General features: G+C 39.0%; 1 protein-coding gene across 1 annotated transcript in view; it reads left to right on the forward strand.

The window, feature by feature from the left end:
* Positions 1–17006, forward strand: part of oxct1a (3-oxoacid CoA transferase 1a) — a 56276-nt gene that overhangs the window by 5223 nt on the left and 34047 nt on the right. Inside the window, exons 4-7 of the mRNA XM_028458681.1 lie at positions 3486–3621; positions 5410–5559; positions 6576–6682; positions 8606–8666. Of these exons, the coding sequence (XP_028314482.1) occupies positions 3486–3621; positions 5410–5559; positions 6576–6682; positions 8606–8666 (454 nt within the window). The remainder of the gene's footprint in view (positions 1–3485; positions 3622–5409; positions 5560–6575; positions 6683–8605; positions 8667–17006) is intronic.

The raw sequence follows: 17006 nt of genomic DNA on the forward strand, positions 1-17006 counted from the left end.
TAAATAGTCATTAGTTAAAGTGCAGAGGCTACACATGCAAGCAAGAAGACCGTTAAAACGATTAATTTGTACACTGTTATTTAGATTGTTTTAGTCCTTTGTTCTAAGCATTGTCACTAGTTTCTAATCTCAGATCAGTGGGTTGAGAATTCCACAGTTTTTGCTCCTTTTACATAGAGAGCATTATTTTTTAAACAAATATTACTTACAGGCTGGTTCTAAGGTTAAAGAGTCTGTCGATGAAGGTGTAACTTGCCACTAATGATTGTCATTGAAGAGGTTATGCTCAGATTAACCATTTGTCTGTTAACCTTGGTGTTGTTCATAAACTCACGCTCACCCGGGGGTGGTGACCTTGGAGGTTAATCTTCATCTTTTAGTGGCTGCTTTGATTCTCTCTGTGCTCCGATGTTTCGTCTGATGCGTGTTTTTTATTATCTCTGTGATATAGAAACGTAAATATGCACGTAGAGCCCTCGTGACGCCACGACCTGAGTCAAATATCCAACACGGTAAAGTCGGACTTTTGCTAAAATCATTTGTCTGACGTCCCAAAACAACAATGGAACCTGTTAGAGGTGGGAACCTCTGGGTACCTCACGATACGATACGATACGCGATACAAGGCTCACAATAACGATTATCTCACGATATGACGATACTGCGATTATCGATATATTGGTCAGAAATCGATCTGCGATAATCTATGACATAACAAGAAAAACAAAGATTTTTATTTTATATCTCTGAAAGACAATACATTGAAAAAGTGTCCTATGAACAGTGACACTATTTTAGTGCAACGTTTCTGTAAATAAGTGTAAACAAATAAGTATCTCCAATAGTGTAAACAAAAAATAGGGTCTTTCTTACCAGTGACACCATTATAGTGAAATATTCCAGTAAACAATATCTTGGTTCCTTCAACAAACAGTGACAACATTTCTGTGAAGACGTACCTGCACATTCTAGTGAAAAAGCAGAAAAGGAAAAACCCCAAAAATAACAGAAAAGAAAAAAAACAAAATAAATAAATTAAATTAAATAAAAAAAATATATATATATATCGTGATATATCGCCGTATCGAGATATCGTCACACTCCTAGAACCCGTGCAGAACCACGTGTCGTTGGTGATTAAAGGCATTTTAATGTAAAAAAATTTAAGGTAATAATATACAATGTTTAATACGTTCACAGATTAATTACACCTGTTAAGCCTGTATTACTGAACACAGTAATGCAGGCTTTATTTCTTTAGATTTTAAATGTACGGAACATGATTAGGGCCACTGAAAAAAAACAAAACAAGGTCCAATATTTTTTCATTAATATTAAAGTAAAAATAAGTCAGAATTCTGAGAAAACATGAATAATAAAAAAAAAAAAAATTGGACCCTTTGTTTTTCTTTTTCACTAGCCCTCTTCTATACAGTTTTTATAAAATTTAAAAAAAATGTTTTGTTTTTTTTTTAAACTTGAGCCTTGCGTCATGTTTTTTTTTAAAGTCTTACGTGAATCACTTTGAATGCCTTGTTGTTGCTGAAATATACGACATAATGTTGCCTTGTTTTGTTGGTCCAATGGAAAAAATGAACATTCAGAATAATCATAAATTTAATCACAAATTATTGCCTTTATTGTAATTTCTCTGAATTTTCAACTGAGAAACACAGAGTTCAGAGTTGCCTTGAACGCAGCGTCAGTGTCACAAAAAAGCACTAGAATGGAGATGATGGGAAACACGGTTTACAATTGTTTTCATATTAGGTACTATTAACCGTCCCATCCAATTTTCTGGGGGCCCCCCCAATCAAAATACTGACATAGAGCTTTATTTTTTTGGTATCTGGGGGAAATAAGGAGCCAGATGGGCCTAAGCAGGAGTTTTTCACACGTTCCACAGATTCCTGTACCATAGATTTATTATTTGAGACTGTGACCCTTGTATCTGTTTAACACATCTGTGTCATATTTGGATTTCCTGGGTCTGTGGGAAAGAAGTCGTTATGTAACATTTAATTTTAGAGGTTGACTGGCTGAGACTGGATACTCCTCCTCGTACTGCCTTTCGGTCACTCCAGTTAAACCTGTAGAGGCGCACACATGGTACACGGGTGGCCCGGGGGCCCACATGAATCCAAAACGACAACAAAAACTCACAAAATGATGGAAAATTTCATGAAATGAATCCAAAAAACACACAAAACAACAACCAAAACACACAAAATGAGTCATAAATTTAGATAATTAATCCAAAAACACAAAATGAGAGAAAAATTCACAAAATGAATCCAAAAACACACAAAACGACAACGAAAAGTCACAAAATCAATTTAAAAACACACAAAAGGACAACAGGAACGCACAAATTGAGAGAAAAATACACAAAATGATAGAAAAATACACAAAATGATAGAAAAATACACAAAAAGAATAAACTAAACAACACAAAACAACCACAGAAACACACACAACCGTTTTAATGTTTCTTGCGTTAATGCTCAGATTGGTAATTTTTTAAAATGCTGACATGAACGTTAATAAAGTGACCCTCGGATCAAACAATCACAGTCGTGGCTTCTCACAGCCTTTTCTTAAATGAGGTATTGATTAAAATGATAACGCTCTTCTTTCCATGAACTTATGACACACACAAGCCAGAAATAAACAACATACCAACAATCTGATGCTAAATTTTAGCACAAGGGACATTTAGAATCAACTGTTTAATCACAGGCTTGTTTTTAAAATGTTTTAATTTGCATTAAGACAATTTCATTAGGCTGCATTTCTTTATCCAGAGATATTTTAAAAGTGTCGTAGTGTGTCATTCACTGTGTAATCTGAGATGAGACGCTTTCAGCTGCACACAAGGACATTATTGTGTCTCCCTCTGCAGCTACTGTGGCTTCAACTTCCTGTTTCATTGGCAGCTCAAACATTCACATACACTATTCTTAACATAATATAGTAGAGAATAGTCAGAGTTGTTTTAGCCTAATTCATTGATCCATTTCTACGTCAGTTTACAATTTTCTTCTTTTTAATGGCTTTTAAACTTTCCAGAATCATCCCAAACGTGCTGAATAGGGTTAATAGTCATCATTTGTTATTCATCTATATTTATAGAATGGTGGGACTTGATTTTAAAAAAAAAATAAATAAAAAATCTAATTAAGTAGCGATTTTGTATTTATTTAATCTTGATTATTCTAAATTAATCTCATAACAATATTTGACAAGAGAATCTATTTTAATGGATTTTGGGAAATGACTGAAATCAATGAAAAAACCATAAACGAGCTTAAACAACAAAATAATGTTTATTATTTCCATCACTGAGTGCTAACATAATGTGTAATATGAATAAAGAATATTATGATTGCATGGCTCACAAAGATATATTCACTTTATATAACAGTTATTCCAGGATATTCCAACTTTTAGTAATGTGTGTTTGCAATGTTTTTTTTCTAAATCAGAGTGGATAACTTTGGGCTGGGCCTCCTGCTGCAGACTAAACAGATCAAAAGGATGATTTCCTCCTATGTTGGAGAGAATCAGGAGTTTGAGCGACAGTATCTGTCGGGAGAGCTGGAAGTGGAGCTGACACCACAGGTTGGTGGAAAAATGTTGGAAATGTTTCACCAGAACATATTATAACAGGGGTGTAACGATTTGTTTTAACTATTTGATTGGAATCACGATTCATGGATGATATTCGTTAATTTAGAACGATTCAATCTTTTTATACAAAATAATAATAATAACCAGTGTGACTATGAATCAAATCCCTGGATACTGGACAGTACAGGTGAGCTTTCATAATCTTTCTGTTGTTTCTTGTTTAAAATACTTAAAATACACAAAAATATCAGAAAATTGTACTAAATGCCAACAAAACACGCAAAACTACCACAAAAATACACTGAGAAGTAACACCAAAGTATATAAAATGACATAAATACACAAAGGTAACGAGAAGTTGCACGAGACGACTTAAAATGCTCAAAAGTAACACAAGATCTTTGAAAATGACAACAAAATACACAAGGTAACAACAGGAATACACAAAATTAACCAAAAAAAGACATGACTTAAAATACACAAAAATAACTGGAAATTGTACTAAATGACAATAACAATATGCAAAATGACTTAAACATACCAAATTACAGAAAATAACACTAAATTATACAAGACGACAACAGAAATAAACAAAATGAAAACATAAATACACAAAATAAACCAAAAACTTACTTAAAATACACTAAAAGACTACAAAAAGACACAGAAAAACAACACCAAATTATATAAAATGACGACAGAAGTGCACAAAGGCAACCAGAAGTTGCACAAGACGACTAAAAATGCTCAACGATAACCAAGATCTTTAAAAATGACAACAGAAATACACAAAATGAACCAAAAAAAACATATGATGACTTAAAATACACAAAAATAACTAAAAATTGTACTAAATGACAATAAAAATATACCAATTGACTTCAACATACCAAATTACAGAAAAATACACAGAAAATAACACTAAAGTATACAAGACGACAACAGAAATACACAAAAGTAACTAGAAGTTGCACAAGATGACTAAAAAGCTCAAACATAACAGAAGTGACAACAAAAATACACAAAATGAAAACATGAATACACAAAATAAACCAAAAACTTACTTAAAATGCACAAAAAAAAAACCTGAAAATTGCACTAAATGACAATGAAAATATACAAAATGACTTAAACATACCAATTACAGAAAAATACACAGAAAAAAAGCACAAAATTTTACAAGATGACAACAGAAATACAAAAAATGAAAACAGAAATACACAAAATAAACCAAAAACTTACTTAAAAGATACAAAACAACCCTGAAAATTGTATCAAAGGACAACAAAAATACACAAAATGACTCAAACATATGAAATTACAGAAATATACCCAGAAAGAAAATTAAAATACACAGAAAAATAACACTAAATTTTATGAAACGACGACAGAAGTACACAAAGGTAACTAAAAGTTGCACAAAACGACTAAAAATGCTTAAAAAATAACAGAAGTCTGCCGTGCTTAAATCCAATGCATTATTTCCTTGTATCGATACAATCGATTGATGACCTTTTAAAACAACTTTATATCAATATGTGTCAACTTGCTGAGCACAGATCGATGTAGTTGGTTAGTAGGAATATAAATCCATTCATTGATCTAATGGATGAATCGTTGCACCCTTAGATTCCAATGTTGTGGAGATGTTGGAGACAATAGAAAATGATCATCTCCTGCAGCTTTAATGTAAAAAAAAAAACTATCAAAGTTGGTGATATTTTTGTGCATTTGACGTGTTGTGTGTAAAATAATAATATTCTGGTTTTATTCCCACAGGGGACTCTGGCAGAGCGGATCAGGGCGGGGGGTGCTGGTATTCCCGCCTTTTTCACAGCCACTGGTTACGGAACTCTGATCCAGGAGGGAGGCTCTCCCATTAAATATAATAAAGATGGAAGCATTGCTATTTCCAGTGAAAAGAGAGAGGTGAGCTTTGTCACGCACACGTTGTGTCATAATCCGAATGACAGCAATCACTGTGAATAATTTCCATGTGTTTACATTGTTAAAGATTGACACTTAGGATGTAATGTGCAACAGTCTGTGACAGAAGTGAAGCTCTAATGTCTTTATACACACATTAGGGAATGTAAACAGCTGATTTTATGACTAAACAGGCGTGTCAAACTCGTTTTTGTTCGTTGGCCAAATACTGTCTAGTTTGATATCAAGATGGCCTCAGATTTTAGGCGGAAAATTATTATTTTCAAAATGAATGTGCCTTAGTTTGCACTTCCACGTATAAATAATATATAAAGTGTGTAAGGGACCGACACGGTCCAAGCAACAAGTGACACATATCAGTAAATGCAGCATCTTCACTTAAAATTTCCTCTGTTTTGGGACAAATTTTTATGTAATATGGGGAAATTCAGTGGAATATTTTAAGAAAAAATAGCAGGATTTTGGAAAAAAGTGAGTTTGTGATTAAAAATAACTGTCGTCATGTAATATCATAGAGGTAGATTTGTGTCTTTATTATTCAATCAAAAAAACAACTTCAATCAAAATAAACCTTTTTGATTAAAAAAACAACCTTTTTCAATCAAAAAAATATTTGAGACCCAGCTACACAGAGACACAAATCTACCTCCAAATAATATAAGCATGTAACATAATATATGGAATTAGTTTGTGATTTACACAAAGATTCATATTTTTCTCCTGTGAGCCACATTGGATGCTCTAAAGGGCCGTATTTGGTCCTCGGGCCTTGGGTTTGACACATGCTGTAAAACAAAAACAGCATTATTGTGCAAATCTTCCATTTTCAGCTGACAAAGCTTTTAGTTTGAGTTTCTTTCATTAACTTCTATGCTCGTTCGACATCCCAATTATTAAAACTTTTCCTCACGTTATTTTAACAGTTTGCTCTAAAGGTTTCTGAAACATTTAAAGAAAGGAAAAATACTGACTTTCATTTCTCTCCTCTTTGTACGAAGGTGCAAGAGTTTAACGGGAGGCATTACATCATGGAGAAGGCCATCACTGGAGATTTTGCTCTCGTTAAGGCGTGGAAAGCTGATCGGGCAGGAAACATCGTTTTCAGGTACTTTTAACATTAGATTAATACAGTATGAGTTTAGTAGGAACATATGTAAATAAGAAGATCAGACATGGGCAGCAATAGATGGCCTGGGGGGCCACATGCAGCCTTATTTTGAGCGCCCCAAAGTAAACGAACAAAAAACATAAAAACCGACTGAATTATACACAAATGGACAACAAAAAAGTCAGAAACATTTAAAGTGAGAACAGAAACACACAAAATTAACTAAAAAACAGACATGACTACTTGAAATACACAAAAAATGAAAAGTTTCACAAAATTACAATAAAAATACACAAATTTAACCAAAATCAGACTTTAATGACACAAAAATTTTACTAAATGACAACTGAAATACACGAAATGACTCAAACACACCAAATTTCAGAAAAATACACCAAAGGACAACAAAAATACACAGAAAATAACAATTTTATTTTTTTATAAAATTATGACAGAAATACACAAAGTAACCGTAAGTTGCACAAGATGACTACAAATGCTAAAAAAAATAATCGAATATTTTTAAAAGTGACAACATAAATATACAATATGAACCAAACACAGACGTGACAGTTTAAAATACACAAAATCGATAACAAAAATACACAAAATTAACCAAAATCCGACTTAAGACACACAAAAATACACAAAAGGACCACATAAATACACAGAAAATAACTCTAAATTTTATAAAAAGGTGACAGAAATACATAAAATAACCAGAAGTTGCACAAAATGACTACAAATGCTAAAAAAATATTAGAATATTTGTAAAAGTGACCAAATAAATTAACCAAAAACAGACGTGACAGTTTAAAATACACAAAAATGGTAACAAAATGAAAACAAAACTACCAAAATCAGACTTAAGAGACACAAAAATAACTGAAAATTTCAGTAAATGACAACAAAAATACACAATTGTTCAAAAATACAAAGGACCACATAAATACTCAGAAAAAACACCAAATTATATAAAATGATGACAGAATTACACAAACGTAACCAGAAGTCTCATAAGACAATTAAAAATGCTTGAAAATAACAGATTATGTAAAAATGACAACTAAAAAACAGTGACAACAAAAATACACAAAATTAACCAAAAATTTGACTAATTTATATTAAAATATACACATAAAATAACATAAAATGACAGCAGGAATACACAAAATGAATCAAAACGCAGGTGACTGAAAATTTTATTAAATGACATCAAAAATACAAAAAATGGCAATAAAAATACACAGAAAATAACACCAAATTATATAAAATGACGACAATACATGAAGTAACCAGAAGTTGCACAATACGACTAAAAATGACAAAATATTTTTAAAAAATGACGACTAAAATACACAAGATTATTCCAATAACACTCATGACGGCTGCAAAAATAACAAAAGTTAAAAAAAACTAGTATAAAAATGCACCAAAACTAGAACAAAACCACACAAATGTTGATGCTTAGATTGCTCATTATTCTAAATGTCCATATTAATGTTGATCATGTGACCCTCACATTATTCTGTGATGAAATTAGATGAATAGAGGATAGAAGTAATGTCCTATACCACTAGAGGGCAGCGTCACCTCTCTAAACATGAAACCAATGGGTTTTTTTTAAAAATCAGAATTCCTTTATTAATCCCAGGTGGAAATTTATTTTGTTACAGCTACTTTATGAAAACTAAAATCACAAATAAAAGAATAAAACGTTTAACAAAGGCGGAAGAAGGAATAAACGTTAAATAAGCGCATAATTAAGTAAAAGACTGTTAAATATAAGGATCAGATATGCACACATTACAGTAGTAAAAAATAAAGTAAGATAGATAATAATAATACAAATATACAAATATGATACAGATATTTACAACAATCAAGCTTACAGTGATTTTTTTTTTTTTACGTGGACAGAAAAACAGCCAGAAACTTCAACCAGCCAATGTGCAAGGCAGCTAAAACTACTATTGTGGAGGTATGTGTCACTTTCACTCACTCTTCATGCTTTCAGTCAAACGTTCTCGTCAGATTTGATCAATATTTGTCAACCTAACTGTTCCAGTGGCAATCTTCGCTTCCTCTTGTGTTTCTTTTGTTCAGTGGAGTTTGAAAAGCCCACAGGCAGTGTTTAATGGTCCGTTCCTGAGCTTTAGTCTTGTAATGAGTAACACTGACCACACCATGTGCAACCTGGGTTAAAATAACCTGAACACAATGAGCAGATAATGGACGTAATGAGTTAAAGGTTAAAGATGTCTTTGCTTTTCTCTCTCACATGTGTGATTATCCACCTGTTTCTCCATCTCTTTGTCCTTTTGCTGCTAATGCATAATAAACAGCTTCACACCTCCGATAGAAACACGTTATAAAGGACAGAGCTGCAAGAAAGGAACTGTGAAATCTCCATAAATAAATATGTAAGAAAAAAAGTGTCTCATGAATCTCATAGAGCGACAAAAACTGATTAGGCCAGGCTACCGGACTCAAAACGCCACTCACTTGTTAAAATCACTACCCCTCTGTTATTCACGAATGGATCAGGCTGAATTTGGTAGCTATAATCTATGGATGTGTACGCATCGACGCTCGGAGTCCGATTTTCGATTTGGGGCCCAGGGTGGCTCCTTGGGGCCTCAAATGAAAAGAAAAAAAAACTTGATTTCTCATTTATTTGCGAGTCAAATATTACGACGGTTGGTGGTACCGAATCATTGGCACATACCAATATATACTGTAAATGGGGCCCATTACCCTGTATGTGTCATGGGGGTGCCAAGGGGCCCCCGGGACCCCTGTTTTTCAAATGACTACTCCGTTAGTTCTCGTTAGATTGGAATGCAGTTTGGTATGAATACTCTATGAATGAATATGATGAGATGCTCGGACACCTTTTTCTTAAATGGGGCCCACCCCCCATTTCTGGTAATTTCTAAATTTATGGGAACATGTCAACAGTCATGTGATATATCATTTCAAAGGTCATTCAACGTAGATTAAATGGACTGGACTTGGACTTGATTTTATATAGCGCTTTATCACCACACTGAAGCAGTCTCAAAGCGCTTTACACATCAGCTCATTCACCCAATCACTCTCACATTCACACACCAGTGGGACAGGACTGCCATGCAAGGCGCTAGTCGACCATTGGGAGCAACTTAGGGTTCAGTGTCTTGCCCAAGGACACTTCGACACATAGTCAGGTACTGGGATCGAACCCCCAACCTCTCGATCAGAAGACGACCCACTACCACCTGAGCCACGGTCGCGATTATACCTCACAGTTTTGATTAGGGGCCAGGGTTGCCGGGGGGCCCACCCCCTTTTTTTAGGCAATTTTCATTTTCTTCTTGGTGGTAATGAATCATTGCCACATACTGATATATGAATGGGGCTCATTTCTCCGTTTTTTCACATGACTACTCCTCTGTTAATGCTCGTTGAATTGGGCTGTAATTTGACATGGATATTCTATGAACGGATGTCAAGAGCCTCTCGGAGAACTTTTTTATTCGGTGGAACCAGGTCATTTGACTGAATTCTCTGGAACGTGGTACGTGCTATTTGGAGTGGAGACATTCCGGGAGCCCAGCCGTAGTTCATCCAAACTTGTTTTTTTAAGCATTTATCCCAACGAGGAGAAGATTTCACACAGTGTAGATGTTAATTAAGTTTAATGACACATTAATTAATCACTAAAGGCCAGTGGAGTTGAAGTGAACACTTTAATTAGTGTTTTAATTAATCACATGTCGTGCAGTGAACCAATGAGATTGTATATTTTAGTTTTCACATACAGCGATAACGAGGATAATTACTATTACTAATGTTACTATTACTGAGCTTTGGGATGCAGATGTGATTGATTCAGGTTTAGCATTAGGAATCATGTAGTGAAGAGAAAACGAGTAAAAATTAGTGGCTGTATTTAGGTTATTGTTATTGTTATTAATAATAATAAATAATAACTGTAATAATAATTTGGTGGCATTAGAACATAAATTAAATTATATATTGGATGTATATACTGTATATTATTAATGATATTGTAACAATATTATATTACATATTTTTTTTAAATTTGTATTATTATATTATCTTATTATATGATAACTGATTTGGTGGCATTAGAACATTATGATATATATATATATATATATATATATAACAACTGCAATAACTGTTCTATTTTATAATATTTTGTGAGATGTCTCACTATGGGATGCAACCTCTGTCTGCATTCCTCAGAAGCATTATTTCAATCTGCCATTCCTGATTGGCCAGTGAAGCATGTCCGTCCGCTAGGGAGCCACCCACCTCCTATAAAAGGAGGACACGGACAGACGTGCACCATTCAAACATCTCTTCTCTTCTCAGCTGTCTCGCGTTATTTTGCCAGTTTAACTGTCCACAGGCGGATTCTTTTTCCAGTCGACGGACTCTGGCAGAATTAGCGCCTGCTCTGGAAAACACCAGGTCAAGAAGTGGGTAAATTCAGCTCTTACCTTGCTTTGCTTTGTAAGTGCTGTCCTTCACTACCAAAAGGTAGTGACCCTCCGGGCCTCAGTTCCGACTGACGACTCCTTCCAGCGCTGCTGCTGCGGCGCACGTTGGTTCCCAGCGGTTCTCTCACTCCGGTGTTAGCCCCGCTGCATGGTCCTTGCCTCAAGGCCAGTGCGTTGACTTCAGCACACCCCGCTGTCGTCTCGGTCCCACTGCCTTCGGCGCCTACGGGCCCGTGCGCACGTCGGTCCTTCCTCTGGGCTCTCACGAAAGTGTGTAGCCTGGTTCCAGCTCCAGATACTGTGGTATCCGAGCAAACGGCTGCTGTCTCGAAATCCAATGCTGTCCTTGATGGACATCCCGCTCCCTCGGTGAGAGGGAGCGGGATGTCCGCTCTGGGATGCTCTGGGGCTTGCCTCTGTCCATGTGGGGGTAAAATCTCCACTAAGGACAGGCACAAAGTCTGCTGTAACTGCCTGGGACTGGAACATGCCCGTATGGCGGTCGAAACTCCGGTCTTGTGTCAGCATTGCGCCGTGTTCAATGCACAAAGCCTCCACAAGAGGCTGGCATGCCAGGTTAGCCTGTCCAAGCAGGACTCCTTCCCTCCTCACGGCGTCCCCATAGAGGCGGGTGAAGTAGAGACTCTGCTGATGTAAACTGCGGCTGCTCAGGGTTCCAGCTGGGGTTCCCAGCTCGTCCATGCTTCACGAGGATGTCCTCGTGATTGACTTTGGAGAGTTTGATGATGAGTCTTCTGACGAGGAGGATGGACCTTTCATCATCCTGGCTCGGGACGGGCTTCCTGCAGCTTCTTTTGCCTCCAAGGAGGAAATGGAGGGCTCCACGGCCGTCTCCTATTCTCCCAGCCTAGAGACGGTGGATGTGTGTAAATGCGTGCCTCATCCCTCGACTGTGAGGTGATGGAGAGCTTCGGACTGCTTTGTATGCCGCTGGTGGAGCCCCTCGTTGCGGCTCATCTGCTCCCTCGACAGCCTGCTGTGTCCCCTCGGAGGCCCATGTTGCAGTCCATAGCGGGCCGTCTCCAGTCGGACCTGTCCGGTAGGGCATTTGCAGCCGCTGCTGTCTCAGTCAGGGCGCTGAATGTCCTCTCTCCCCACTGTCTATCAGGCTGAACTCTGTGAGGATTTCTCTCTGTCTAAAGATCCTGCGACGATGGAGGAAATATCCACGGTCGCCGACGTGTGTCTCCGCACCCAACGCTGCTCCGTGCATGCTATGGGAATGGTGATGAGCAACATGGTGGTCCAGGAGCAAGCCCGCTGGCTCGACCTTGCCAAAATGTCTGACGCAGAAACGAGCGACATCCTGGATGCCCCCGTTGTTCCCCAAAGGATTTTCCGCTTTATCTTCAATGCAGCGGCCTTGCAAGGAGAAAAAGAGAGACGATGAGGCTCATCGCCTCAGTCTCCCCAGGAAGCCCCTGCTCACGTCTCCACTGGCGCAACAAAGGCCTTTCCCTCAGACTGCTTCCCAAGATCTGCAGTTTAAAGCGGCAAGACCTTCAGTTCCCTGGCCGGCTCCGCCACAGCCTTGACGAGGCCCACCCACCTGGCCCGGAAACGATGCAGCTCCGGCAGCTGCACGGATACTGCGATTGCTCTGCTGAGGAAGTGGGGCATTTGCCTGGCTACGTACCTGGACGATTGGCTACTTTTGGCACAATCGGAGATTGAGGCCGGGGCGCACATGCGCATCCTGCTGGATCACCTGTCAAATCTGGGATTTGTGGTGAATGCGGAAAAGAGCGTGTTGTCCTCTATACAGGAAACAATTTTCCTGGGTCTGTCCCTGTGCACGTCTTTCACCGTAGCGGGTAAAGACGTTCGGGTTGTGTCTCAAGTTGTTTCGAACAACCTTCTGTTCATTTTAGATTATGTCTTCGTTTACTCAGGTTGATGGCTTCGGCCATCCCGTGATCCGCCTTGGTTGCCTTCACATGAGGAATTTCCAACTGTGGGTGGCTTCCCATGGGCTTGATCCTGTGCCTCATGGTGCACGAAGGGTCTTGGTTACACCGGAGTGCGACACAGCTCTGCCTCGGGCTTTCTGACGGAGGGGGTGCCTATAGGTATCGTTACATCCAGGAAGGTGGTCTCCACGGACGACAGGCGAGGGCGGGATCCACAGGGGCAGGTCTGTGAGGGGTCGCTGAGATGCGATCCTCTAGCGCGCTCACATAAATTACTTGGAACTGTCAGCGGTGTTCATCTTGCTTATCCACTTCCTTGTGTTTCTCAGGGGGCATCATGTCCTAGTGAGAACAAACAACACCACGGCGGTGGTGTACATCAACCATCAGGGCGGGCTGTGCTCATGTCAGTTGCTGTCACTGGCACGCAAACTGATCCTGTGGATTGTTGGGCGTTTCCTCTTGCTGAGGGCGAGGCACGTCCCAGGGATTGTGAACGTGGGCGCGCCAGTTTACGGGGAATGGATGCTGCACCCGGAAGTGGTGCGGCAGCTGTGGGCCCTTTACGGAAGGGCCGAGGTGGACCTGTTCGCAGGGGAAGAAAACGTACAATGCACAATGTTCTTCTCCCTGCGCAGCACTGAGTTTCCCCTCGGCATTGATGCACTAGAAGCATGGCCGTGCATGCTTCTTGACGCGTTCCCCTTGTTGGCTCTGATCCCCCCACGATGTCCAGAGTGAGGGAGTGCGGACACACACTGATTCTGGTGGCTCCACTTTGGCCAACCATGCACTGGCTGGCGGAGATTTACCAGCTGCTGTGTGCACGTCATTCTGGAGGGACTTAAACGTCCTCCGTTCGAACCACTGGAGGAGGTGGACCTGAAGTTCACCTCTCTTAAGACTGTCTTGTTACTGGCTCTGGCTTCGGCCAAGAGGGTCAGTGACATCCATGCGCTCACCCGTCGTACGCTCAGCCTTTCCCTGGTGATGCGAGGATCATTCTGAGATCCAACCCAGCCTTTGTGCGGAAGTTTGTGGGCACATGTTCTCCCATTGGCCTTTTTTTTGCCTCACAGGGTGTTATGTCCAGTTTGTGCAATCCGCACTGATATGGATATGACGAGGAGCCTAACCCTAACCCTAACCCAGCAATGCCTGTCACACTGGGTGGTGGAGGCTATTGCTTTGGCTTACTCGTGTCAGGGTCTGCAGCCGCCTGCGGGTCTGCATGCACACTGCACACACACTCCAGCATCCACTTTTGATGGAAATGATGGGAGTGCGAGGAGCAGTAAAAGTTTTTAGGATGTGGGGCCACTTGTTTCAATTTACAACATTTATAAAAAAAAAAAAAAAATCTCTTCCTCACCCTCCGCGGGCGGTCTCTTTTTTCCTCCAAGCTCGGGTCCTCTACCAGAGGCCTGGGAGCTTGAGGGTTCTGCGCAGTATCTTTGCTGTTCCTAGAACTGCACTTTTCTGGACCGAGATGTCTGATGTATTTCCTGGGATCTGCTGGAGCCACTCCTCCAGTTTGGGGGTCACTGCCCCGAGTGCCCCAATGACCACGGGCACCACTGATGCCTTCACCCTGTGTTGGACCTGGAGTTGATGTACTAATTTGGCAGTTCCGCTGCAAATACTGTGATGTAATAGTTTAAAAAAACGCAATAGAGAATAGAAAAATCGAAACAGATTGAAAAATATGAGCAAAACAGAATATAAAGATATCTACGGAGCACCTGAAGAGATTAATTTGATTTTTTCTGTACTTCTAAGCACTCTAAATATACAACAAAATGCATATAAGGGCTAAAAAAGTAGATTTAGCATGATATGTCCTCTTTAAAGGATGTTGAAATTTTAAGTCATTGTGAATAGTTCTGGTTTATATTATTCTGCCATAGGTTTATCTGAACCTAGAAATCATTTCTGCAGTTTATATAAATGAATAGCCGACTTGATCACTTCAGAAGCGTAAGAGTTATTGGACATGAGAAGAAATGGCCGTTTCACTGCCACAAGACTTTGGAATTTTGAGGGTAAAATAGTTTTCAGTAACTTCCCTGATTCAGATAAAGAGTGCGATGTAAAAAGCAGGCGTCAGAGCAAGATTTCCTCCCATTTAATTAGCCCCGTCTACATTAATGTAATACTTGTCTTGAGAATACTTAATTATCTGTGAAATTAGCTGCTCTCAACGTCAGAGGAAAATGCTAATCATATCGGGATGATTCTCATTATTATTTGCTGTTAACAGATAGCGTATTGCTAATATTTTACAGCAATGCTACGTTCTGACTTCACTGAATGAACGCCACTGCCTATTAACTCCTTTCAGTGAGGTTAAATCCAGCAAAACCACTGGTCTGTAATGGCTTTTTGATGGTTTGTGCTCTGAATGCAGCTGGTGGTGACACTGCAACCTTTGGACTCAGATCTACATCATTTACAGCTGGATGTGAACATATTAAGATTCCCTCTCACGTGCTGATATTAAACCTTGAAATATTATTACGTCTGGAAGTCACTAATTGACTTCCTGAGGAGTCGATTGAAATCACTGTCACGTTTGTATCCAAAAGTCTATGATAAACATTAACGTTTATATCTTATATCAGAGATTTAGTTTTATCACAGCGGGGCCACAAAAATCAGATTGATTTTATGTTGTATGAGTCATTTCTGATAACTTTTTGTACTCTTTTTTTGTAGTCGTCTTTCATGTTTTTTGCCAAAATGTGTATTTTTTAGTCATTTTGTGTTTTTCAAGTCATTTTGTGCATTTACTTGTGAGCACAATTAGACTGAGGGCCACATATGTTTTTCTTATTTGAAACTGCAGCAGAATAAGCAGCACTTGGACATGCAGAGATCAAACTTAGATGATGGCTGATAGTGCTTTACTGTAATGGCTGTGGCCCAGTTCTAAGATGAATTTATTGAAATTGTTTTAAATGTGAAGAGATTACAGAGTGTCGGTGGAGGAGAAAAAAGAAAAAGAAAAAAAGACGGCGACGGCACAAAAGCAAAATTGTCAGAACGTTGCCAGCCAAAGCCGTGGTTGCCAGGCAACCAAACCCCTTCTTTTCAATCGCCCCAGTGCTTGCTCAGGCATCCAGCTGGTCCTGGTCATTGTCTTTATTGCAGGTATACAGTGACACACCCCGGTGCATTGTGGGACACAATGCAGCAGCAGCAGAGATCCAGAGCGTGGTTGGATGATGCTGTCATCCAACGATCAGTCACGGTTAAAATGAGTCAACGGCGCCTCGCGCTGCAAATGCAACGCGTGGGCGTTGGTGTGCAGGCACAGGCAGTCAGTCATGCATGAATTGAATCAACGTGTTTAAGCGTGATTTCTTTTTTTTTTTTTTTTTTTTCTGAGCAGGCAGTCGGGCTAATTGGATATAAATGACCTCCATCCTCAGGGGCTCCAGCATCTGCCTCCTACGGGAGATTTGCTTTCAAAATAAAATGATTTGCATTGCTTAGATCTGCAACAGAATATTGTTTTTATTTATTTTTTAATCACAGTTTGACTAAAAAACTGATATTAAAAAATCATGTTCAACATTTAATTATTTCCCACAAACCTTTGTTGGTTGTTGGTGTTTGGCAGCAGACTGCTGTAATGTTTTCCACGCTGTGCAGAATAGATTTGATCTAATTTTTCTCTGCCAGAATTTCAATTAGTTGCTCCAACCAGTCATTTTTTTCCTGCTGTTTTCCGTCGTTCACTGAGCCTCGTTCAGCTTTCGAGGGTTGGTTGTGATTTGTTGCCGTCTTTTGCTCCGTTACATAACCTGTTGACACAGAAAGGGCATGTGTTTAGTGCATTATTTGTTCCTTTAAGAAGGTTTATGACACGACTTCTAC

This window comes from Gouania willdenowi, chromosome 9 (assembly GCF_900634775.1).
Source record: "Gouania willdenowi chromosome 9, fGouWil2.1, whole genome shotgun sequence".
NCBI lineage: Eukaryota > Metazoa > Chordata > Actinopteri > Blenniiformes > Gobiesocidae > Gouania > Gouania willdenowi.